The 27,126-nt window shown below is 43.7% G+C and overlaps 1 protein-coding gene across 1 annotated transcript in view; it reads right to left on the reverse strand.

Moving 5' to 3' along the window:
• Igf1r (insulin like growth factor 1 receptor) overlaps positions 1 to 27,126 on the reverse strand; it is a 292,382-nt gene that overhangs the window by 237,313 nt on the left and 27,943 nt on the right. Inside the window, exon 2 of the mRNA XM_027408129.2 lies at positions 2,965 to 3,510. Coding sequence (XP_027263930.1) covers positions 2,965 to 3,510 — 546 coding nt within the window. The remainder of the gene's footprint in view (positions 1 to 2,964; positions 3,511 to 27,126) is intronic.

Below are 27,126 nucleotides of genomic sequence, written 5' to 3' on the forward strand. Positions count from 1 at the left end.
CGCTGAAGCTGCACTCCCCAGAGGAAAGAGAATGCCAGCCAGCCATCTGTATTGCAAATATTCTAGTGGCCACGTCCAGAAGAAAAGGGAGGCATGTGAACTGATTTTGTAATAGCACATTTTACTTTTTCAAGTATATCCATCACAGTATATTTCAGCATAGAATTAACTTAAAAAAAAAAAAAAATCCTGCATGGAGTCATTCAAGGATTTTTCTTAAACCACACCCTGGAAGTTTTACACCAATAGCAGGTCTTCCTTGAGGCAGGCCATATTGTCCAGGCACATGCAGCTAGTGGCTACTATACACACGGTGGCATACTGTATAGGAATCAAGGCAGAGGAAAATAATTCTACCGGAATTAGAGAAGCTACAGGAACTTGTGACCATGGCTCAGTTTTCAGGACAAGGTAAGAAGACAATAATCCTTGAATGGACTCAGATTTTAAGCAAGTACTCCATTGTGAAATCACAAAACACGTCACCAGAACTGGTAACATCTGGCCAAGGAAAAAGCTGCAGAGCATGGCCTTGGGATATCAGTGCCAGTCAATGGTCACTTTGGCACAAGGGCTGAATTTCTGACCCTGGATGCTTTCCATTGCCTTCCTTCCTTTTCTTTCTTTCTTTCTCTCTTTCTTCTTTCTTTCCCTCCCTCCTTTCTTCCTTTCTTTATTGGGTTTTTCAAAACAGGGTTTCTCTATAGCTTTGGAACTCGCTCTATAGACCAGGCTGGCTTCGAACTCACAAAGATCCACCTGTCTCTGCCTCCCAAGTGCTTGGATTAAATGATTGTGCCACCACCCTACCCCCTTTGAAGATGAAGAAACCACAGCCTACGCAATTTAAATGACTTGATTGTTTCTGGCTATGGATCTTAGACTTTGACCCAGAACACAGGCCTTATCTCTGCCCTGAACTTCAGAAACTGCTGAAAAGCTTGGTGAGACAAAGGTGGCTGTGAATCGCTGAGCAGGTGTTATCTAATGATGCTGTAAACAGCATTTCCCTTTCATGCACAGCTTATAAGCTTCCGAAACGCTTGCTTGTCTATACTTAGTTTGGTCACCATTAAAGGGCAATGTGATGGCTCTAGGAACAGCCTAACCACAGCTCAGACCATCTGGCCAGGCCAGTCATCCCGGACTCTCATTTCTGAATCCAGATCTCTCATGATGCTTTTTAAGATAAAAATTTTCAAATGCCAAGGCTCCTTTAAAAACAAAATTTGGGGGGCTGGAAAAATGACTCCGTTCTTAAGCACTGGCTGCTCTTTCAGAGAACCCAGGTTTGATTTCCAGCACCCACATGGCAGCAGCTCACACCTGGCTGTAACTCTGGTTCCTCCATGGACAACACAAACACACTCCTGTCATACTTGCAGACAGAATACCCAAACACATTAAATAGTTAAAAAAAATAAATAAATACAGAAATTTGTTATAATGGGCAAGGTAACTCATTCCTGTAATACCAGGACTTAAGAGGCTGAGGCAGGAGAACTGCCATGAATTTGAGAGTAGCAGGTTCTAGGCCAATCACAACTACTGATTGAGACCCTATCTCAAAAACAACCAAAGAGGTTACTGTTTTTTCAAACCATAGTTAAGACAAATACAGGAAATTGTTTTAAACAACTAGGAAAATATCTTCCACTCAGCTCAAGATTCTGACCTGGCCCCTACAATATCTCCCATACATACCCCCACATACACACACCTCACCCCACAATCCCACTCCCAGTACACAAGCACACAGATCAAATTACAGAAAGCATAACAGTGTCTGACTTCATACTTTGGCCCAGACTAAAGGCATGTTAAATTCAGGGCTACCTGTGAGGGCTGACTTGCATTTGTTGATTATACACACTTCACAGATTAGACAAGCCTATCAACTGAGTGTTTTGTGGGGGCTTTTTTGAGGGGGGCTCTTCATAAGTAGTTAGAGTATATGGACTCTTTGGGTCTTTAAGTAGGTCAGCCATTAAACAATAACATGCTGAGGGAAACCTTGTTGGCCATTATGTCTAAATATTGTTGAATTATTGAATGAAATACAGCAAATGCACAGAGCCACAGTTACATTCTAGCTAAAACAAACAAACAAACAAAACAACTTGATTATCATGGCATTTATCACATTAGGATAAGAGTTCAGGTATTCTACAAAGAAAATATGTGTACTGAGATAAACAAATAAGCTTCAAGCACCACTATGTGACTCCAGGACCACTGAATGTTTTTCAAGTTTCCTTCACTAAGTAATTGCATTAAGACTTTCACAACAGGTATAGAAGAAAGGAAATGAAAGCCCAAGGGTTCAAAAACACACTATCCTACAGAGCTGTCTCAAGCAGGGATTGAACCAGGGACTCCTGGAAATAAGCACATAGGCCTCCTCTCTACCAAGTGTTCCATATTAAACCAGGTATCCTAAACATCAGGGTTCTGAGAGCCATGGGTCACTTTCACAGGACACTGGGGAGTGCTATGCTTTTTCTCTACTCAACCATATTTCAAGTTCATCCATGAGAAGGAATTCTTGCTCTACAAAAATGATGATGATGATACTTTATATCCCTTTACACAAAGGATAGAAGAATTGACCTGTTAGAAGTTCCTGTTTGTCCAGACTCAAATCTTACCAAGTCACCCTTCTCATCAAAGAAGCCAAAGATTAGTAAACTTCTAGCCTCCAAATACAGAGAATTATTTCTAACCAGATTTGACAACAGCCACAGTAGCCTCCATCCAGGCCCCAGTCCTGTACTCTCAGAGCTCCCACCTACACAGGAAAGCTAGCCAAAGCCAACCCTCCCATCTTCAGGAAACATTTCCACAAGGCAGTATGGAAATGTGAGAGAACCTCAGCCTGCCCTGACAGAGAAGAAGGGGGAAGGAGGAAGAGGAGAAAACGAGCAAGAAGCAGAAAGCAGAAGTCCTGTGTTTGTGCATTCTTACTTTTCTGGCATTGATTTGTGGTCCAGCAGCGGTAGTTGTACTCATTGTTGATGGTGGTCTTCTCACACATGGGCTTCTCCTCCAAGGTCCCTGGACACAGGTCCCCACATTCCTTTGGGGGCTTGTTGCCCACAATGTAGTTATTAGACACTGCATCCAAGATGAGAGACCAGTCTATGGTGGAGAGGTAACAGAGGTCTGCGTTCTTCTCAATCCTGATGGCCCCCCGTGTAATGTTTCTCAGATTATAAAGTCCAATATCCTTGAGATTGGTCATCTCAAAGATGACCAGTGCGTAGTTGTAGAAGAGTTTCCAGCCACGGATAACCGTAAGGTTGGGGAAGAGGTCTCCCAGGCTCTCGAGGCCGGCCACTCGAAACAGCAGCAAGTACTCAGTGATGACCGTGAGCTTGGGGAAGCGGTAGCTTCGGTAGTCCTCGGCCTTGGAGATGAGCAGGATGTGGAGGAAGCCCTCAATCACTGTGCAGTTTTCCAGGCGCTTCAGCTGCTGGTAGTCATTGCGGATGTCAATGCCGGGCCCACAAACTGAAGGGAGACAAGAGGGCAAAGCCAGAGGTTGTTAAACAGAGATCATTCTTAAGATGACTTGCCAGCCCCCCAAACAGTGAGTTTCTATGAAACCTGTATTAGCATAAAAGGCAACTGTTTTTCAGTGTGGACTAGTAAGATACAGGCTGCAGACTGCACATCTGCACAGCTATGGGGTTACTATCACTCAGGCACCTACAGTGACCCAGATGTTGTGCAACATGCTCACTGACTTGTAGAAGAAGCAGGCTACATTAACCAGCCAAACTACAGCTTTCTGTCCAAGGTCACATAAGGCTGTATGCCAAAGTCCATGATACCAGCTCAAGCTAGCCCAAAGCTGTCAGGCTTCTCACCCCCGACTCCTTCTTCAGAGTGCAAGGTAGCAACACCTAGACAAAAGCTCGACAGCCAAGTGTCAAGAACATTCTACTGTTTGATGTCCCCAAAGGACATCAAACAACGACATCTACTCAAGAACAGTTACTGTGACCTGGAGAGCAGACACAGAAGAAATAACCAATCGTATGAATGGAAGAGGCGTACAATTCCAACTTTAACTCAATGAGCTGTGTTAATCGAGGAAGATGTTTCCTACAGAAGTGACGCAATATCAAAATCTGTAAAAATCATTAACAATCTCAACAGTCAAGATAAACAGTGTTCATCTACCTATGCCAATCATCCTTTCTCCGCAAATGACATAAAATCAGACAAGAATGTAACACATTTGTAAACAGATTTATTTCACTTAAACTAACATAAGTATTTAACTAAGCCAGTCTCTCTGGAGCATCATTTTTTGAAAAGAAAAATTTTAGGTGCCTGTGAGGTGGCTCAGCAGGGAGAGGGAGGTACTTGATGAGCAACCCTGAGTTCGATTCCTGGGACCCACTGTGGAAGAAGAGAATCAACTCCAGCAAGATGTCCTGGCCTGCACACATGCTCACTTGCTATTTTTTTATTTAAAAAGAGGAAAGTAGTTTTAAATTATTCATAAGTACACTTCCTTTTTTTTTTTCTTTTCACGGATTCCCTATTGTTAAGATACTTGGCCATCTCTAGTTTTTCGCATTATAAACAGTATTCCAGATATCCAAGAGTATTTTCTTAGGACACAACCTAAAAGTAGAGGAACTAGCTCAGGCATTTGCAGGTTACAACAGTATTTCGGTAAAATAGCCTCAATACTAGAACTTTTTTTTTCTTTATTTTTAACTCTGGTGCATGTGTGTGTATGTGGGGGGGTGTGCATTGGACACATAAGTATGTGTATGAGAGCAGGTACCCAAGGAGGCCAAAAGAGGGCGTCAGATACTTCACAGCTCGAGTTACAGAATGCTGAGACTCACCTAATATGGAAGCTGTTTTTAACCACTGAGCCATCTTTCCGGTGTCTAGAAATCTAGAACCTAAACCTTTTGTTTTAAAAAAAAATTTGAAATGCACACAGAAAAACAGCCTGGGTTATACTTTCTTAGCATTTAAGAATTCCAACCACTACCAAAGCTTTTCAGGCAACATAAAGTTTTCTAGCCCACGTTAACTTATTAATTTGATTCCATGAGAGATACAAGGAAGCTTGTATCTTAAACTGGGAGCTAAGACCCATGGTGAACAACTGTCAATCAAGACAGGGCAAGAGGAGTGGAATGCACATGGAAAGCCTAATCTCCAACAGGACAAAGGAGAGGCAGCATCAAAGACAGGGTTTTGAACAACCTGTGGTATTACGCCAGAGAGAGGCAGAGTAACAGGAGGTCCTAGAAGCAAAGAAGAGCCAGAGGAAACGAGCCTGAGAGGATACACTCTACCTCATAGGAACGGAGCCCCTCTCCAGAATCCAATAGGAGACAGAAGCCCAAGAAAGGCCTTGTGGAGGGCTAATCCAGGACAGATGCAAAGCGGAGTAGAGAAAAGAAGGGGACATTCCATAGGCATTACCGCCACTGAAGGAACTGTGCAGGGATATGATGAGGTAAACAGCAAGAAAAATGGACAAAAATCTGAGAACCTAGAATTTGAATCCATTTGGTCTAGTCCCTTCATTTTGCTGAAGAGAAAACAAGGCCCCTAAGACAGAAGACATGGAAGAAGGGCAAACTGAGAACACCAAACATGCTGGAAGATTCTGATGATCATGTTTGCTCTTCTATGGTGCTTCCCACCACAGTTCACTTGGGATCACATAACCACCACTTAAAAGATGAGGAAGCAAATTCACAAGTCAACAAAGCCTTATTTTTGGCATGAGCAAGTTACTAGACAGTATGTGTGCCAGGTGAAGGACAAGCATTGGGAAGACTCATTTTTTTGGCATGAGTAAGTTACATGGCAGCATCACTGAACAAGATATGGAGGCTGGGGAGTGGATCAGTGTCAGGAAGAAAATAGCATGAGTTACTAGAAAGCTCTCCTTTGAGATGGGGAGTAGGCAGGTCGATATATTCTTGACCAAAATATGGGCCAATAATATGTATTCCAGTATCACCTGGAATACATGCTGTCAAATAACACCCACTTCTGGGCTTCCCTCCCAAACCTAATGGATTCTTGGGGACTTCTATCATAATTAACCCCCTCCTTCCTCTTCAATGATGACATCCAAACCCATTGATTTCCCATTTAGGGTACATCCACCCTCTTGGGAGCCTAGCTCTAGCCTGTCTTCTCATGTCCTCTCACAACAGTAGCTCCAGAAGGAAGAGAAATTCTTTTCTATTTAGTTCATAAGTTATGACTTCAGGGGGCTAACCCACCACATGGCAGACACCAGTGGACACATACATGGAGCATAAACGAATTGTGCCCCATCTTTTTCATTTTACTTCTGTAACTCTCATCTGACCACTGTCATCTTCAGCCTGAGCGACAGCAATACCTTCCTTTAGCCCACCCTTCCACCAAGTCCATCCTTGGCCAAATACCAGGCCAACAGGATTCCTTAAGAGTTCAGGCCCACCTATTCCTATGCCGTCTTCCAGGATAACCCTATTATCACACTTGCTCACTAGCCTCCAACAGGCCCAGCTCTTCCCTCCCCAAAGCCTGTTGCCTTGATAGGGCTTCTCCTTCACACACTGCTCCATTCTCTCCTCAAGCAGGTTTCAACCTAAACTTCATCTCCTCAGAGTTCTATGCTAATACAAGAGCTTCAACAGTTCCCCCAACTATTCTCCAGCTCCTGCCTCCTTCCCCAGCTCACATTTCTCCACTTCATTTTTATCAATGACGCAAAGCCCTTGAGAATAATGGCACAAAGCCATTTATCCGAAATGAAAAAAAAAAAAATGTTTTCCTGTGCTCAACCTAAAAAATATTCCTTCTATATGACTGTAAATTCGGTGTATTAATTTGATCTTAAATTTACAGGAGTATTGAACTATGCTACTATAGCAAACGTATGCTTAAAACTATTAGATATCAGGCCTTTGTTATTATTTCCAACAGATGACAGAAATCCAGGACCCCGAGAAGAAACATAGAGAGACATAAGGAAAGTGTCTATCACGTGCAGCCAATGTGCAGACAGTATGAGGGACCTGCTACTTTCTGCCAGCTGGCCTCCTGGACCAATGAAGACCACTGGGGATAGAAGCCACATGTCACATAGAGCTGGGACTGGAAGCTGCTTTGAGTGGAAGAGCCATTTCCTTATTTACATCCCCATCCCCATTTATAGAACAAAGGAAAAAATAGGTAGGAAGAAACTACCCACTTATTCCAGAAGAGAAGACAAGCCCAAGCCACAAAATACAAGGCAGGACCCAGCAACCAGCCATTCTGGATTCTAACTGACACCGCTGGTCTTTGGGTGTTTTGTGACAGAAACAGAAAAAGAGGATAATCAAACTGGACTGTGAATGATAGCATAGTGTTCAAAAGGCCCAAGCCACAAACAGGAAGTGAGTGTAGCATGCCTGCCTGTCAAAGAATCCATGCACAGAGGGGAAAAACACTCCTCAGTTTGCGAAGCAGACACGCCCTCAGCTCACAGCTGAGCACGGGAATCGTGAAACACCTTTCTCCTTCTCAAAGCCAACAGACACTTGGCAGACCCAAAAAGACCCCAACACTTGCTTTTGGAATGTATGGTCGATTTCAAAATGTAAGATCCCAGGTGGCCTACAAAGAATAGTAAATGCTCATGGAAACGAAGGTAGTCAGGAATAAGGGAAAAAGGACAGGGCTGGCAGGGGTGGAGGGTGATCCCCAGCTGCAGTGTTCAACCAGGGAAGAGGACATTGGAAGCAAAGCAGATGGAGGCCACTGGGCAGTGCATGGCAGCCTGGCCAGAATTCACTTCTACGGAGACACCATCTTCACTTTTAAAGAGACACCATCCTAAAAGTTTTTCAGGTGAGAGTCATTCTTTCCAAAAACTCCTAGGTATTTTCTCAAAGTCAATTGGCAGAACCCAAGGGAACAGCATAAACAATCTATGCGTATTTAGAACATAAATCCCTAAGAACTTCTAATAAGAGAAAGGCTAATGGAAAATATTTGAGTGAGAAACCTCCCAAGGTTAGGTACCTGAATGCCTGGAAGAGCTGCACAAAAGGTGAGCTTCCACTGTTTAGCATCTGTCCTGTGCAAGACACGATGGTTCCTTAAAAGGGACAAAGAGTATAACTAGATGGCATTGTACAAAAATTAACAGCCTAGAAATGTTGAACTTAATTTTTTTCCATTTGTACATGGGTAACGCACTGTATTAAATATGTAAGGTCTTAAAAAAAAATAGAAGGGATTTTGAGAGCCCATCCCATGTGAAGGGATGCTCTCTTGGCCTGGACACATGGGGAAGGACCTAGGCCTGGCCCAGGATGATGTGGTAGACTTTGGGGAGCCCCTTTTGAGGGCCTTACCCTGCCTGGGGAGTGGAGGAGGGATGGCTAGGGGCAAGTGGGATGTTGGGGGAGGGGAGGGAGAGGGAGAAAGAATTGACATGTGAAGCAAGCTTGTTCCTAATTTGAACTAATAAAAGAATAATAATAATAAAAAAGAGTGTAACTAGGGTTTGAACCCCAGAATGCCCTTTGGAATGTCCTTTTGGGGCTCATATCCTCAAGTGAACACATTCCACCTCTAAGACTCACTTTTCTCACCTGTAAAATGGGCTGTTGCTATTACAATGCTGACAGTCAAGAGAATGCTTTGTGTTTCTGTTGTCAAGGCCACATCACACTGTTGTCAGTGATACACCAAGGGCCACATCACTGACTAAACATTAACAAAAGCATGCCTCTATTCTGTGACCCCAACCTAATTATTACCAATAGGAAGGAAGCTAACAAAACCACTGACTAACCTACCAATAAGCCCTACTCAAGGATATCATTGCTATCCATTTAACAAAAATGTTTTCAATTTTGATCAACTTTCCTTCTGAAATATGGGAGTCATAGGTTAAAGTTGAAAATAAAAGTCACTAAGAGCAGAATTCTAATTTCTTTTTTTTAATACAGGTCTAGAGGTAGATGATGGAGTAAGACATATTGGGCAATCAACAACCTCCAGTTCTGAGGATGAGATCCAGCACAGCAAAGCCTTTGCATTGTAGAAGAAGCCCAGTTTGGCTGGCTTAGCCAGTGGACCACTGGAATAGTCACTTCTCCTAAAATGAATCCACTGGTACCAGTAATTTAGTCGATGAAAACCACTTCTAGATGCCATCATTTTGTAAAAGTCAAAATGACTTAAAAGGTGTGGCAGAGAATTACTGTCAATGAACTTTGCACAAGGAGAACAAACAAACCCCTCTCCAACAATTGCCAAACTGATGAAAAAAAAATGCAATCTTCCATAGCTCAATGGGCAGGACTCTGGGACTGTGAAGAAAGAGGCTCACAGCGTCCTGGCTCTCAGTGGGTCAGAAGACTTCTCAGAAGGGGAAGCCCTGAAGATAGTTTGAAGATAAGCAAGGTTTTTTTCTACCTAGTTTGAAGATAAGCAAGGTTTCTTTCTACCTTCTGATCCTAGGATCCAAAATTATGTCTAACAAGTATAAGGGACAGGGCACCCAGACAGAGATTGGTGGTGGCTTGAGGGAACCTCAGAGGTGCAACAAGTACAGCAGAGAGAACAAGAGCGTAGCAGGGCAGAGGCTAGGAACCAGACTGAGGCATGCACTCAGGAGGCCTGCTTCACTTTGCATGTAGGACAGCATTCAAACTCCCCAGCAGGCAGCAGAACCACACTACATCTCTGAGGCTTGCTAAGTCACAAATTAGCCCCAAAATCTGTACATCTGAGAAATGCCATATCTGATTTTAGATGGTTCAGCCATCATTCCATGAGAGGCACTGAGACCCAGGAAACAATCCCTTAATTCTCTCGTCACTACCCTCTATCTGCACCCACTAAGATTTGCACCGTGACCCAGGGGAAAGTGTATCTACCTGTATCTGTCTCTGTGTGTGTGTCAATGTGTCATGCACTTGTACATGCAGATACACATGCCTGCCTGTGCATACAGAAGGCAGAGGACTTGTCTTCTCTTGTTTCCCATTTTATTGCCATCAGAAAGATTCTCACTGAGCCAGAGGCTTGCCATTTTGGCCAGGTTAGGTAGACAGGTAGATCCTGGAATCCACCTGCCTCCACATCCTCCTCATTCCCAAATGCTGAGGTTGTAGATACAGGTACCCACGCCTGGCTTTTTACCCGAGTGCTTGGGATTCAAACACCTGCAGGGCCCCATGTTTGCATGGCAAGGGTCTTCACCTACTGAGCCATTTCCTCAGCCCCTGCACCTCCATTTCTTGACTTAGCTAGCCGAGAAAAGCAACCTATATAGAAAACACATGAAACACACTCAGGCCAAAAAAAAAAAAAAAAAAACGGGGTGGAAGAACAAATACACAGTCCTCCCACAGCAGCTGATTCTGCTGTCCTTTAAGGCCTGCGAGCACAACCCCAGGGCTCTGAGAAGAGGGGGAGGTAGAAGTTGGGCCTTGACCTGCAGCAAACTACAACTAACCAGAAAATCAGATTGGAGAAGGGGGATGTTATGGTAACAAACACTAGTGATACTCCAGCGTTTGTCAGAATGGAATTTTCTGTGTTAAGTGTAAACAGACACAATTAATGCTAAGCCTTTTATCTTCATGTGTCAACGAGGACGTGTTTACACTGTATATGTACATTTCTATTTCATACAGACAGACACTCTGGCCACCTGATATATTCAGTAAGTGGGAGCAATGACGGGAATGTAAGGGATTTCCATTACATGGGTGACTTTGAGAACAGAAATTAAAAAACACAGTGTAATCTGGATGTGCAAATTGTTCTTTGCCACCCAACAGAAGAGCCATCTCACCATAGAAACAATCTAAAAATCTATGCGCATAAAGTGCAGGTCTGAAGGCTGGCAGCACAGAAACCAAGGCTGTGTGTGGCAAGGAATTTAGAGATGGGTAAGGTGACTTTATCCTACCATGCCAATTAAGAAATGGAAACTTTACAGGGAATGAGTTCCCAGGATCGGAAACACACTCCAGTGTGCCCTCCATGTAAGGTACCTGTAGCCAAACAGATCTGTGCAGGATGGAGCTGGGCTTGCTTCAGCAGAAGGGCAACTGTCTTCAGAGACCTACATAAAAACAATCTGACTTGCTCTGACAGGTATTTTACATGCCATTCTGGTCTTAAAATATCCAAAGCCCAATATTCAAGGTGTCTGCGTTTTAAAACAACACCCCTGTAAAAGATTGTAAACCTTTTTCATTAGTTTCACTCCCTATGGTGCGTATTTTTTTTAAGTAACATACAGGGTTCAGTAGGTAATAGCCCCACCTGCCACTGTGCTCTGCCTCACATGCTTTCTCAGGACTGAGCCTCACATGCCTTTATCCTCACCTTGTACTCCCAACAGTAAACTACACAGCTAGATGCTGGTGTGTGTGGTGGTGGTAGGGGGTGCTCTAAAGAGCAACCATGCAGAACAAGCCCCCAGTTGAGTATGAGCCTGCAGTGAAAACCCCTCTTTTCCTTTTCCCTCTCCCGAGGTGTGACTTTCCATTCAGAAGCATGCAAGCATTCTAAGTAAAGTTGTCCCTTGCCCCTAACCCCCTATCCTCCAGTATGCTGGCTTTGCCTGTCAGACCTGTTATATCTTTCTGCTGACAGGTTACGTGCTCATTTCTGGAGTGTCTTCTTCGCCCTGCAAGGTTCCAGTTTCCTTAAGTGACCTGAGCTCATGTTCACGAACCAGCTACCAACATCTACCCGATCATCAGTGTGGAAACCCCATTAGCTCACATGTTCCTCCTACCATGTGATTCTCCATGGTGGAATCAGATTATCCGCCTTGGGCTAGGGGATGTAATTCAGGAGGACAGTCCCTGCCTGGCACACTCCAAGCCCTGGGGAGTTCCATCGCCAAACACAAGTTAAATATAAACATATGTAAATGTGCATGTAAATTTTTGTGTGCTCATACACGCGCCTGCCTGCGCCTCCTGAAGCACGGAGGTTTCTAATTTGGGGATTTTATAAGGGTAACGCTGAGTCCTCACCAGCCATCCAGAAAGACTGGGGTCAATCATGTCACTCTAAAGCCTCAGCTTCCTTGTGGTTCAGAGCAGGTTTGGAACTAAACTTATTAACTCTTCCGATACATATATAAGCAATGCTTATTACAAGCTAAGTGCTTCCGGGGTGCTGGGAAGTCAGCAGTGACAAAAACCACTGGACTTCAAGGGGTAGCCCATCCTGACAGATCTGAAAGGCCACCCACTCTGTGTCAGTGACCCAGGGAGGTTCTCTGTACATGCTGTAGTCAGGACACAGAGGCCATGTCATGGACTTGATGCACACTCAGATCAAGATAAGGGTCCTCTAGGTAGACAGATAAATAGCAAGGCATGATAAAATGTAAGTCTGAGACAGCAGAGATGGAACAGTCATGCAGGAACTGAAATTTTCACCAAACCAGGACAAGGGAAGAGAAGTCCCTACAGCTGATGTCAAGACTGTGGGGGACCAGAGAAGGTGACAGAGACAGAGAGAAAGAGACAGAGAACACACAAGAAGAGGCAGTCAAGACCAGCAAACAGGTCACCCAGAGGATACTCATGTCCAAGGGGAAAACTTTCATGGTAAGGGCCTCAACACCTACAAAGCAACGGAAAGGACAGTCACTGTGGACTCTGGGGTCATGAACACTAAATGTGCAGAGTGAAACAATCAGCCTATCCAAAGAAATCTACAGAGGACCACACATCCATGTTTGTTGCGGTATCAATCACAGCTGTCAAAATATGGAAACAACCTAGTGACGGCCAATGGATGAAGAGAGAAAAACACAAACAAAATCTAGATGCCCAATGGAACATATCTGGCCTTAAACGGGAGTGAGATTCTATGGTATGGCAAATATGAATGAACCTTGAAGACACTGTGCTAAGTAAAATATGCCAATCAAAACAGGGTTGTACCATTCTACTTTATGAAGTACATAGAACAGACAAATCAATGGCACAGAAAATAGAAAAGTGGTTACCAGGGACACAGGGGATGAAGAAGTGGAAAGTTGGTGTGTAATGGGTATAGGCTTTAGTTCTGTAAGATGAAAAGAATTCTGGAGATGTGGTTAATATAAATTATACAAATGTAAAACTATGAAAACAGTTCACATAGTCTATTTTCTATGTAATTTGCCTTTTTTTTTTTAAGGGAAGAGGAAAACCCATCCCATTTTACTCTACTTCTAATACACACACAGGTAAAAGAATAACTGAAGGCAGGCCAGGAACCATACCCACTGCCACAAATCTAAGTCCAGCAGGATGGGAGGTGGATTTGGTTACAGTTCTACCACAGTGCACATACACAGGCACAGAGGCCCAGCAAGAGTCCTGTCCCCAAGGACATAAGCTCTGAACACAGAGCTCACAGACAAGCAGACACACTGAGATAGTTGGTTGCCTGCACGTACCTCTCTGGATTGGGCAGAAGCCAAGATACCCTATGTAACCCACCATTTTTGCAAACCAAATGGTAACAGCATCTCACTATCTGGTGTGACTGAAGGACAGAATTTGCACTCCTGACATTGCCTTTCTAACTTTAGGCATTTGTGGGTTGTTTTCCCCAATGCAGATACATCTGAATGTCAACAGAGCTCTTGTCTTTAGTACCATGGAAAAGGCAGGAATCTTATGGCTTCAACCTGCCCACCTCCTTTGCTTCCTGTCTGTCATCACTCTCACCTCACCTTTCATGTGATAGACTCTGTATCCCCTGTAATTTCTATACTTACTACTCTGCTCTAATGCCTCCAGACTTCCCACTATGAGCAATATTATTTTATTCTAGTATCTAGAAGATAATGTGAACCTCAAATTTCTACAGCAGCAAGCTGTACTTCTCACTAAGACCAAACACCCTCAGAATTTAGGATTTCTGTGTGAGATAGAGGAGTCTCCACCCACCAACCCAAACAACCCACAAGCTTTGCTCCCAGCATCTGACCAAGAAAAAATTGTCTGAAATCAATATCTACTTGGTTCTCAGAATCATCCAACACCTTGCACACGAGCCCAAACATGGTAGTAACATTTTCATATACATCCTGAAACCATCACCAACCAAATGCAAAACTGGGGGAAATATGATGTAGAGTGAAGTCAGGGGTAATGCACCACAAGTCGGCATACACACCACAGTAACCAGGGATTCTGACCTGTGTCTTTCCCTTCCCTGCCAAAGTGGCTGTTTCCAAGATCACATGCTTTGTCTACAGCACTACAGAAAACAATCTCATCACATTCCTGTTGACAGACCGAGGAAACATGAACTACATCGAACAGCTTAGTAACAGTACAAGGTGCTGACTAACGAACAGGATGGAGGGCCAAGGTGTTCTTTCTGGGTCATATCTATTTCAGCATTTGTATCAGTCCTTTCATTGAGGATACTGATAATTGATCCTCTAAATCAAAGTTTCCAGGGGAGATGGCAAATGCACTGAATGAGAGAGTCAAGAGCTAAAAAGATCAACAGATTGGAATTGCAACAGAGAGGAAATAATGTTATTTGGACACTTGGGTGCAAAAAAAGAAATGCACAAATGTAGGAGGTGTGAAAAAGACTTAGGCGACTTAATTAGATATAATTTCTGTATGTGATGATGGGGTGTTGCGCTTGCAACTCCCCCCCCCCAACTCAGACAATCTTAGGCTACACCTAAGTGGCCCTTAGCAGGATAAGAAATGGAGTAAGAGACCTTAAATTGTTTCTGACTCCACACTTTGACAGGAAAGGCAATGGGCAAAACATCTAAGTGACAGGCAAATACATAGAGGCAGAGAACAGAAAGGCAGCAGAGGGAACAGCCACAGAAACTAAGCATGCCAGGACCCTGTGGAGGACTGTTTAGGTCCCACGTGACCTATTGGGGAAAGCAGACAAGAGTTTCAATCAACACACAGAGAAAGATTTACTGTAGCTCACACTAAATTACTTATGAAGGTTACAGGCATTTCTGTGATGCAGCCCATTTTTTTTGTGTGTGTGTGATTTCATAAGCCTGATTGTATTGCCACTGAAACTCTTATGCTCTTATTTAAAGACTTATTTTTATTTTACATGTGTGTCTGAGTGACTACACGTTTATATGCACCACATACCTACCTGGTAGCTACAGAGGCCAGAAGAATGAGTCAGATCCCCTGGATCTATAGTCACAGGTGGTTTGTAAGCTGCCTGATGTTTGTGCTGGGGACCAAACCTAGTCCTCTGCAAAAACAGTAAGTGCTGTTAACAGATGTACTATTGCTTCAGCCCTTATCTGTCTTGCACACCAAAGGAAACTGAAGGTAAATAAGGACAACGTGGCCTGTTGGGATCATACTGGTATTGGGGAGCAGGGGTAGAGTGAGGACTTACATCTAGATTACTCCATGCAATTTTATGGTACGGCATTCTTGTTTGGAGCTCTCTCTCTCAAGACTGAAAAGGAGGCTACTGCCAGGTACAGAGCACTGAGGAAGGACTCTCACACTACACACCCTGAGAATCATCTGATCAGCGCAGGTACTTCCCTACTGTGACTGGTAGACACCTCTGTCAGTATCTCCTCCATGATGCCTGGAAGAAAGACACCAAGGGAAACTGGAAAGGCTCAGCAAGGCTTCATTTTCTGTCACAGCCCATAAGAGAAAGGATAAAGTCCTGCTTTTCTGGGGAAATTACTATTGTTCCAGACCTGATACCCCTAAAAAGTACATTTCCACAAATAAAAGGGTATAACTGAAGAAGCCATAACCCGTAGGAAGAAATGAAGACAGAAAGCACAGCACAAAATAACATGACCACAGAAACTCTGCAGGCACCCTCAGAACACAGAGGCATATCTCACAAATTCCATGCACAGGATTCCAGCTTCATCAGGCATCTGCCACTCACTCCCCATCTCTACCCAATCACATTCCTTTCTTTATCTCAACTCCCAAGTAGACAGCTGCTTCCATGCAGCACTTAGATACCATTCAAACTTCCCTCTGCAAGGTATGTGTGTGGTGGTGGTGGTGGTGGGGAGCTGGCCTCTTTGATTTCACTGTATATCCTTCATTTGATGCTAGCATTCAGATTTGATGAAGAGCTCCAAACAATAAGAGCTAGCACCAGAGATGTCAGCAAGATGGCTCAGTGGGTAAGAGTGCTTGCCTCACAAACCTGGTGACCCTGTTTCAATCGTTGGAACCCCTGTAAAGGTGGAAAGAGAAATAACTACGTAGTCATCCTCTGACCTCCACGTGTGCACCATGTCCTCATGGTCATACACCCCCCCACACATACACACACAGAGAGAGAGAGATAGAGAGAGAGAGAGAGAGAGAGAGAGAGAGAGAGAGAGAGAGGAAAAAATTTAAAGATGGTTCACTAGGTAAAATGGAAATGAGAGGCCCAGAGTTCAGATTGCAAGCTCTCAAGTAAAAATAAATAAGTAAAGAAACAAACAAGCAAACAAACCAAATACAGGCAGGCAGGCAGGCATGTGCTGCCTGTAATTCCAACACCAGGGAAGCAGCGTATTAGCTAACTAGACTAACTGCAAATGATGAGCTCTGGTTCAGCAAGAGACTTGACTACAAGAAATAAAGTGGAGAACGATCAAGGAAGATGCCTGATAGAAACTTTGGGACCCCCCCCACACACACACTTGTATACAGGAGTGCACCCACATGTATGTCAACACTCCAGGGTGTGCATGTGCGCAAGTACTCATGCACATACACACACACACACACACACACACACACACACACACACACCACAAATACACACACATTCCAAAAGAAATTGCCACCCAAAAGGCTACATGTTTTATGGAAATTAACAAGTATATTTTAGGATAAGGTTTTTTTTATTTGTGTGTGTGTGTGTGTGTGTGTGTGTGTGTGTGTGTGTGTGTGTGTGAGAGAGAGAGAGAGGAGAGAGGGGGGGGGGGAGTGAGTTGTAGATATGTATGTGCACCACATGTGTGTATCTGCTGTCTGTAGCAGACAGAAGAGGTTATCAGATCTCCTGGAACTGTAGTGGCAGGTGGTTGTGAGCTGCCCAATGTGGGTTCCAGGAATCGAACCCAGGTCCTCTACAAGAGCAGCAAGTGCTCCTCACACAGCCACCTCTCCCATCCTTGTGCTGTTTTGTTTGGCTCTATCTGCTGTCTTTACAGGTTCTGATTGAGACTAATATAATTTGAAAGTGCATGGAGATTTCTGAGATCTCAAGTACTCTTTGCCTTCAAAGCCAACCTTCTTCAACAAAGTGTGAGGCTAGTACCAGCTCAGCGCTGATAAACAATACACCTCTTGGCAGTAGATAACAGGAGCCATGACTAAGATGAGTACAGCTGAGCAGAGGCAAGTTGGGCTCTCTGAGGGAAACTCTCCCACTTCCTCCTCTTTCCTCAGTGGACTGAGGTATCAAGACAAGGAGGGAAAATTGGCAGCCCACACCCTATTCCTGGACCAAAAAGGAATCCCATGTCCCCAAAACCACAAAGCAAAATAAATGAGGACCTAAACGTCTCATACAGGTTGGTTTTGATGGGGGAAAAGCATCACCCTGGTGGGTTCTTGAGTCCAGCACAGAACAGACACACATGAATAAATGACACTGGTGAGTCTCTGAGGCTCCAACTCAAGCTTCTAATAACTGCCCGATTTTGTTTCCCCATCACACCCTAGCAGGACAAGGTGTTAATGTGCTTAAAAGTTACAAGGTGGATGGACTACACCATGCTGCCAAAAACAATTAGGCAAAAACAAATCAAAAGCCCAAGATGTAAAAGGATGCAGCTTAAGCGCTGATAAACAATACACCTCTTGGCAGTAGATAACAGGAGCCATGACTAAGATGAGTACAGCTGAGCAGAGGCAAGTTCGGCTCTCTGAGGGAAACTCTCCCACTTCCTCCTCTTTCGGGTAATGAGGGGACAGCCTGGAAGAACTCCACCCCTGGCAGCAGAAGAGCACAGAAAATGGAACATCATTCTGCCAAGGAACAAATCCCTGCTAGGTGGAGAAAGCCCTGAAGGAATGAAGGCTCCGTGTCTGGTGTGTTCAGGAAGCAGAGGTCTTGGAGACCACTAAGTCTATGGGTATGGCTCTTGCAGTAGGCAGAAGGAGACAGCATCTGCTGGACAGCAGCCCTGCTTAGGAACCATGTGCATCAGCCTCCATGAGGAAATTGCCTGGAACAAAACTCTAGGTGCAGGACCAGGAAATCACTCAGCAATGGAGAAGTCCCAAATAAAAGTCTCACATCCCAACAACTAAGTCCTGTCCCACATGTAACATGCATGCGGTACCAAACATATCAAGGTCAACACTCACCACCCATGGCCAACACCACGTCTATAACTGCTGTCGTTTGCTCATCTCAGGAACAGCAGTGATGGGTTCCCCAGTCAGCTACAACTCATAGAGCAAAGACTGGATGCTCACATGGGATCAGCCAGCAGGGCTGGAGGTGGAGCTGGAAGCTGCCGGGACTATGCAGCCCCAGAAGTCAACACCAAAGACATGTTCTAAGTGCTTCTCAGGCACTTTTCTTCATTGCTGGGGCAAACAGCACACAGGGCAAAGGGACAAGTGGCAACATGTTTGACCCTGGACACTAAAATGCAGGCTCTCACGATGCATGTTCTATCCAGCCAAACCCCATCTTGAATATCCTAGGACACTGGATAATGGGCTTGATTCTTCCACAGTGCCCTCACCATCCACATCTCCACTCCATCAAGCATTACACAGAAAACAAGACTTGAGGCTGGGAAGATGGCACAGTGAGTAAAGGATTTGCTGCAAAAAACTTTAGTACTTCAGTCGGACCCCCAACACCCATGTAAAGAAGTCAGGCAACAGTGATACACAATTATACTCCCAGTGCTAGCGGTCAGACACAGGAGGATCCCAGGGCTTGCTGGCCTGATAATGAGCTCCAGACCTATACCCTGTCTCTAAAGCATGGTAGCAAAGAGTTGAAGAAGCTACTCAATGACTTTTGGCCTCCACCCACATGCCAGCACATATGCACAAAAACACATATGAACACACACACAGAGAAAGAGAGAAAACGAAAGGCTCACATTTAACATGCTGTTAAATGGCATGACCTATGACCAAAGACAACATGGCAGGTAAGTGTTGTGGAAAGAACTTTTAGATAAAGGCTTGATTCCTTGAGAGTAGATCTTCATATATATATTTTACCAGAATCTTATACTAAACAGATGTTTCCCAAATGTCACTGAAGACTTCTGTTCTCACCATCTTCTATGTTAAGGTTTCCAGGGTATGGATATGCCTCTCACAATTAGAAGAATGCAAAATAAAATGTTTTTCACTTATCGGATTTGGAGGAAAAGAATTACAGATCTAACACCACCATTCTTGAGCATGACCATAGCAGCAATTCTCTTCTGGGGGCCACACATGGCCATCGGGAGGAAACATCTGTCCCTAATTCCCCATGCCCACTCTTCTGAGTCATTAGCTTCTCTTCCATGAATGCCATCCTCACACAGGTTGGGCAAATAAGAACACACATTTGACAGTATCCCCCAGGATCCAACTCATAAACCAAAACTCTAAATGTCCATCTTTTAAACACACCGCAAGAAGACACAGCAGTTAAAAAGAACAGAGACTATGTAGCTGACTTCTGCAAGCTCCATCCATGTGATCAGTATTAACATCCCATAATAAGTCACTTTGACAGTGATGTTTCCTTAATATGAGGGGACAGGAAGCACCAGCTCTCTGGCCATTCCTTACAGCTCGCATTTTCATTTAACAATATGAAAACCATCAGACAAATTCAAACAAAGGGACAGTTGGCATTAAACTTGACCACTGTTCCTTAAAACTATCACAGAGAGGTAAAGCACCATTGCATGCTCAGAAATGGCTAAGAACATGACAAAAGCCAACACGGTGTCCTGCAGGAGACCACAACCAGTGACCTAAAGCGGTGCCCTGGTGAAAGCTCAAAGAAGTACTGTGGTTCACTCATAGACCGTGGTGACATAGGGTGCTGATGGAGAAAACAGTACAGAGTATAGAAGAACTCTGTATGACCAAGGCAACTCTTTCTGTAAACCCAACGCTGTTCTAAAAGAAAGTCTATTTAAGAAGGCAGAGCAAGTAAGCTTGTGTGGATAGGAGAGCAAGTCTCAAGGACAACAGCGATCCAATTTGTATTATATATATATATATATATATATATGTATATATATAATACATATAAATAATACATATAAATATATATAAATATAAATTATTTCTCTACAGCTTGCTTCTTCCATCCCCTTGCTGGACTATACAGGGATGCAGGAACCTGGAGGGGATGACACCGACCAACCGGCAGTGCTCTCTACAGAGGGCAATAGGCACTGAGTGGCAGGGAGAGAAGAGGGCAGACTATGTGATTCTGTACTGCTTGCTTTAACTCAAGAGTTCATGATGTATACCTTATAATACTCAAAGCCACATTAAGAACAAAGATCATCCAACTACAGGAAGACAGCTAAGACACGTTAATTTGAAAATTTACAGAAAGTAAATTTGTTCTTAAATAGAGCAGGACACAGCATGCTTGCTCTGCATAAAGACATATGCAAAGCTTGCCTTCTGGAAGCAGCAGAGACAGAGCAAGAATTGGAGGAAGAAGAGAAGAGGGCTTGGCATCCTATTGCCTTCTGTGTAAGTGCTTTACCACAATACTTGCTCTAGAATCATCATCATCATCATCAAGACAATCACAAATACTGAGAATTTATTTCTCACCTCTTCCACCTCCTTAAACCTCAGAACACACCCACTGGGACCAGCAGGCATTTGGGAACTCTGCTTCTAAGTCCAGGATAGGCAATGTTCCCTGTGTCCCAGTTTCCTGGTCATGGGGATGAGCATAAGGGATAACTGCCCTCTAATGTGGCCTGTCCTTTGCTCACACTGCTGGCGGGTAACAGTACCTACTAAACACCGTCTGCTCAGTGTCAGCACTGCTACCTGTTGAAGCATTCTGAAAGACCTACATACTGTAGTAAACAACACCCATCCATGATGACACAGAGTACGAAAAGTACAAGCCAGCTTTCAGAGTCATCAAACTAGGTATCGTCTTCGACGGTCTAATCCTTTAATATTTTCTGATTAATCAATCAACTGACTACAAATCCTTGGAGCCCCAACCAAAGTATGTAAAAATCTACAGCAACCGACCAATGCTGCTCTCCTTGTAAAGGATACACAAAACAAATGAACACTCCGAGCGAAAGCGGCATGGTGAAGATGAAAAATGGCTCTTCCATTGCTGCTTTTAAGATCAAGTGATTTAATTTCACTAACATTGATTTCTGCAGGGTGATTTAATTTCCCTAACGCTGACTGAGCTTCTGTTTACTTGATGTGAACATCTGGGCAGCCAACACTTTCACCCACCTTGCAGAGAAGGGGCTGCCATTATGAGGGGCTGTGTACAACGCACGCACACACGTTGGTGAAAGGGAGCCCCCAGATCTTATCAATATTTCTTTCTAAAGCCCTGGATCCTCTGGAAAGTCTCATAGGCACTCGAGCCTTTCTCCAAACACCACCAAAGCATTAATATCAAGCTGGAAAGGTCCCTGGAACCTCCTCTATCAGCCTAAGTAGTTCTGGGCTGTGAGCATCTGCGATGCCATTTTCCAGGCTAGTAAACTGATGCTGAGGGAGATGACATGACAAAGTCCAAATTGTCCCACTCACCAGCACGAGAGTGGCAATGAAGGCCTCAGCTCACACCGCCACACAGAGGGGTTTCTAGACAGCATGCAGCCCACAGACACAGGTTAGCAGAGATCCCACTGAAAGGGCTGTGAAGCCACCTGAAGCTCCAGTACATACACTTCCCAGAAACCCTTTGTCCCAACACCCAGCTTCTAGGGTATAAGTCTTCAAGTGGTGAATCCTATTGGAATAAGATCACTCAGGAAAACTGGGACTGCACAGTTGTTATTTTCTGTCCCAAGGACCAAGTCCAAGGGCCTGAGGAATGCTGGGTACTGAGTGAACACCTGGCCAGTAGCTAACAGCTATTCTCATCTCCTAAACTCCTCCTCCCAATACCGTCATGTGAAGGTACCTTTAGTCAGTTGGCACCTATAAAAAGTTGAAATACTGGACTTAGGGGATGGGCTCACTTATCTAGCATGTGTGGGGTTGCTAACACCACAGAAAAAGGAAAGGGGAGGAAGGGGGATTGGAAAATAATTATCATTGCAGTTCCTCAAAAAAAAAAAAAAAAACTGGAACTACCATATGACCAAGTATAACTACCACATGACCCCACTTCTGGAGATACACCCATAAGAATTGAAAGCAGAAACTTGAAAAGCTACTGTTATGCCACAGTTATAGGAGCATAGCTGGTGAGATCCAAAAGATGGGAGATACCCAAGTGCCCCAAAGATAAATGGAAAAGCATTAACTGCCATAGGCACATTATTTCTTGGAGTATTATTCCAACTTAAAAAGAAGTTCTCACACAATGGGTGGATCCTGAGAACATTATACAGAGAGAAATAAATCAGACATAAAAGGCAAAGACTATGACTCCACTTCTCTGAGGTGCCTAGAGTAGTCAACTTCTTAGAGACACAAAGTATAGTGGCTGCCAGGGCTGGCGGAAGGAGGGAATATGGAACTAGTGGTTTTTGGATATGGAGGTTCTGTCTAGAAAACTGATAAATCCCCATGGAGATGGGGGGTGGTATACACAATGTATTCAAAGCCACTGGATTTTGAACTTCAAAAATGGGCACAACACAAACGGGGTATCTATGCACAAATCCCTGGGTTCAATTCCCAGCACCATATACACCAAGTGTAGTATCACTCACCTACAATCGCACCAGAACCCAGGAGGTGGAGGCAAGAGGACCACAAGTTCAAGGTCATTTAGCTACACAGTGAGATGGAGTTCAAGGGAGCCTGGGCCACATGAGACCTAGTCTCAAAGGGGAGTGAAGTCTAATAATAAATTACTACCATTTAAAAAGCAAACTAACTTTTAAGCCAGGCATCATGGTCCACAGGCAGCAGAAGCAGGAGGACTAGAAGAAATCTGAGGTGCCACAGAGAAAGTCTTTGAAAATTCAAAACAAAACTCAAATGTTAACAATAAATCAAAACAAAACCCCAAACTGAACAGTACCCTCCTGTGTGGCACTACTCTCCACAGCTCCAAGACTTGGTGGTCAGACTCAGCCTCAGGAGGGGAGACCCACTTCCAGCTCACACTTATGCCCTATTTTCAATAGTCACTTTGGGAAAACACTACCACAGAGTTATCTTTGGAGAGGCAATAGACAACAATGGGCAGATATAGACAGACACCATATGAACCAGCGTGGGACAGAGGCCTGCAAATGAGCAGCTAAGAAAGATGGTCCAGCTGGTTATGAAGGAAGCTGAGGACAGATGCCAACTCCATGGAAGCCACTGACCTGTATTTATAGGCCATCCTCTATATGGTTACACCTTATAGAGGGCACATAGGGGCCAATTCTAGGAGTGACAGAACTTAAAACTGCTAGGCTCCATGTCTACCAGTCAACAATGCTACACATTTCCCAGAAATCATTGGACTGTTACTACAAACTCAAACACCATATCACTATTCTTAAAAGTCAGTAATTTCAAAAATTAAATGCAATCTCGAAATGCTAGGAACCAATATTGAGACAATCTAGTGAAATCCAATGCTCTAGACAAGAGTATGGAATGGGAACAAAACTGAGAAAATATCCTAACTTTGGTTTGCACTTAGCTTTGTGATATGATTCTTCATGACACGTGGCCTAGGAAATTATTAAAGAGAATCTGCAATCCTCAGATTATGTTAACAAATAGTATGCAATCACCAGCAGGACAAAAATCAAAACTATAAAAGGAAATTAATCTAGGGACGATCTCACATTTGAGGAACCAATAAGTGAACACAGTAGTTCTATGATACCCTTGACGGTTAACACCCCTTTCTCATTGGTTACCAATATCCACACATACATTTTTTTACTTACAAAAATAATGTCATATAACTTTATGCGCATCTCTCCCAGTCTTTAGGTCATCTCCAGATCACTTTTAATACCTAACACAATGTAAGTGCTAAATAAATAGTCATTATTCCATGCTGCTCAGGAGGATGGTAAGAAAAGTGCCTATGATGTTCACACAGATGCCTGCTTTAAAAGAATGCTTCAATTTGAGGTTGGTGGGATCTGCTGTTGTGGAAGCGGTGGGTGCAGAAGGCCAACTGTACATGCCACCAACAGAATGAAGCTAAACTTCTCATAAAGGACAGCAAATACTTAACATTATTTGCTCCAAATCAGTCATCAAACACTAGCACTGGACATGAAGTAAAACCCAGACTTTTCACTACCATAGGCTCTCCTGGCACACAGAGGGAAGGGTTCTGCTCTCCAGGGTCTCCAAACCGTAACAATCCAACAGCCAATTAGCCTCACTTTTGCAAAGAGGAAAGAAAGGTTCCACCTTCATTCTGATACGCTCTCTGGCTGTATCTGCAGAACGTTCAGCAACAGCCACTAGAAGATCTTTGCTCAGGGCTATGGTAGGCCTTGCTATACAATAAACCACAGCATGGAGGCTGCCAGCTGAAGTCTCACTGTAACTGCAGAGTGTCCTGGCTGGATACGGTTCTTTTCCTCCATTTCAATTTCTAGGTATCATTTATATTCCCCCAACTCCCCATTAAAAAGCATACACAACCCAGGACCAGCACAGGAAGATTTGGTGGACTTTGCAGAGCCCCTGTTGAGAGCCCTACCCTGTCTGGGGAGTGGTGGGTGGATGGGGTGGGGATAGGCTGGGGGTGGGGGAGGAGGGATGGGGGTGAGGGGAGGGAGAGGGAGAAGGGACTTGTATGTGAAACAAGCTTGTTCCCTAACTTGAACTTAAAAAAAAAAAAAAAAAAAAAAAAAAGCATAAACAAAAAGGCAGAGCTACATTGTAAGGCACAACCAGAGTGGTGACATATTGTGATAAGCGATGATGACAATACAACATTTTTCCAGCTGTGATAAACATATTTGAGATCTCTCATAGAAGCTGCTAGTGCTAACTCCGAAAACTATGAAAATTACAAGTTGTTTGTAATATAGAATTTATGTCTTAACAGCTTTTATTTCTCAGGCAGAAGCTGTCTCACTAGGAGGCCATTTCCTTACCTTCTCAAAAATCAAAACTTTTTTTAAGTCAAGACTTGCTGAGTCTGTCAAAATATCTAAAGTGATTTGATAACTAACTGGCTGAGGTGGGAGCAGCTCAGCCTTGAAACAAACATTATCCCACCCAATTCGCTCTGAGGCCCAACTGGCCAAGATGGTGGTGCACAGAGCAACCATGTCAGCCTGAAGATCCCAAAGAGTGCATCCACCAATGGGGTCAGCACACAGCCCTTGCATCTCAAACACTATGCCCAAGTGGTTCAATTAACAGCTGTCACAAACTCCCAGTAAGAAATTTAAAACAAGGCTGAATTACACCCATTTCCAAATACCTATGGCCTTCATGTCATATCTTGGCCTCTGAAACTATCTGGTTTCTATGTAGACTCTTTCTTTCCTAGCTTTTTAAAAAAAGAAACTTTCAACAATAAGCCTTGCCATCCAACTGTGACAGATGAGACTGCAAACCCAGCCTGTGAGATGAGCTTATGTAAGAGGACACTTACTTGTCTGCAATTCCTAACATCCCTACTATCTTTTTTTTTAATTTGGTTTTTTTGAGACAGCATTTCTCTGTGTAGAGCTGGCTGTCCTGGAACTCAGACATCAACCTGCCTCTGCCTTCCAAGCACTGGGATTAAAGGTCCACACCACCAATGCTAGTTAATATATTTTTTAAAGTGTTCCATCAACAAAATTTTTCTCATCAAGTAAAACTACTGTGTACTACACCAAGCAGAGCTAAGATGACCCCATTCTTAAAAACCAATGGCAGTAAGTAAGATCTAACTCAACTGGATAGTTTCCATACAAGCACAAACCCCACTGCAAAGCCCAAGGGAGAGTCCAGAGCCTTCTCACCTTCCAAACAGGAAGATCCCCAGGACAGGACATAGAAAGGGGACAGAACAGAGCTAGAGAACAACTAATGAAACACTCAGCCTGCTACATGAGCACTTTGGGAATCCTAAACAAACATACAGACCACACTCGTTTCAAAAAAAAAAAAAAAAACTCTATCTCCTCTCCAAGTAACATTATCTAAATCAGATCTCTTTGAAAAGCACCATGTAACAACTATTTTAATGAATACCTACTATGTGGCAAGCACTTTGTTGGATCCTAGAGACATCAAGAACATAGCCCATGCTTTTAAAGAGATCTATAAAACAAGAGAGAAAGACATGGCCCACTATACCAGCACAATGTGGTCAGTGTATTCAGACTTGCATACTACACATTCTAAAAGGCAGGTAGACCACCTATGTGATGGGATCCTAGTTTACTTTCTGTTGCTGTGATAAACACCATGACCAAAAGCAACTTAGGGGTAAAAGGGTTTATTTCATCATACATTCCCAGGTAATAGTCCATCACTGAAGGAAGTCAAGGCAAGCACGAAAGCAGAAACTATGGAAGAATACTGCATACTGGCTCCTGGCTGGTTACCCTGGCTTGCTTAGTTCAGGCCTACCTGCCCACAATGAACTGGGTCTTCCCAAATCAACCAGCAATTAAGAAAATACCACAAGCCCGGAGGTGGTGGTGCATATCCCTGAGTTCAAGGCCAGCCTGGTTTACAGATCAAGTTCCAGGACAGCAAGGGCTAAGAAGAAAAAAAAAAAAGACAAGACAAGACAAGACCTCACAGACATGCCCACACACCAGTCTGATGGAGGGCAGCAATTCCTTAGTTGAGGTTCCTCTTCCCAGGTAATTCTAGCTTGTGTCAGGTTGACAGAAACTAACCAGCACAGATGGATCCGAAAATTCTGCAAAAAAAAAATGTTGTCTCCATGCCTCTTTAGAATGAAATGTACAGCAAGAAAAGTTTAACTATTCATATCACTTGAGCCCTA

This window comes from Cricetulus griseus, chromosome 3 (genome assembly GCF_003668045.3).
Source record: "Cricetulus griseus strain 17A/GY chromosome 3, alternate assembly CriGri-PICRH-1.0, whole genome shotgun sequence".
NCBI classification, from domain to species: domain Eukaryota; kingdom Metazoa; phylum Chordata; class Mammalia; order Rodentia; family Cricetidae; genus Cricetulus; species Cricetulus griseus.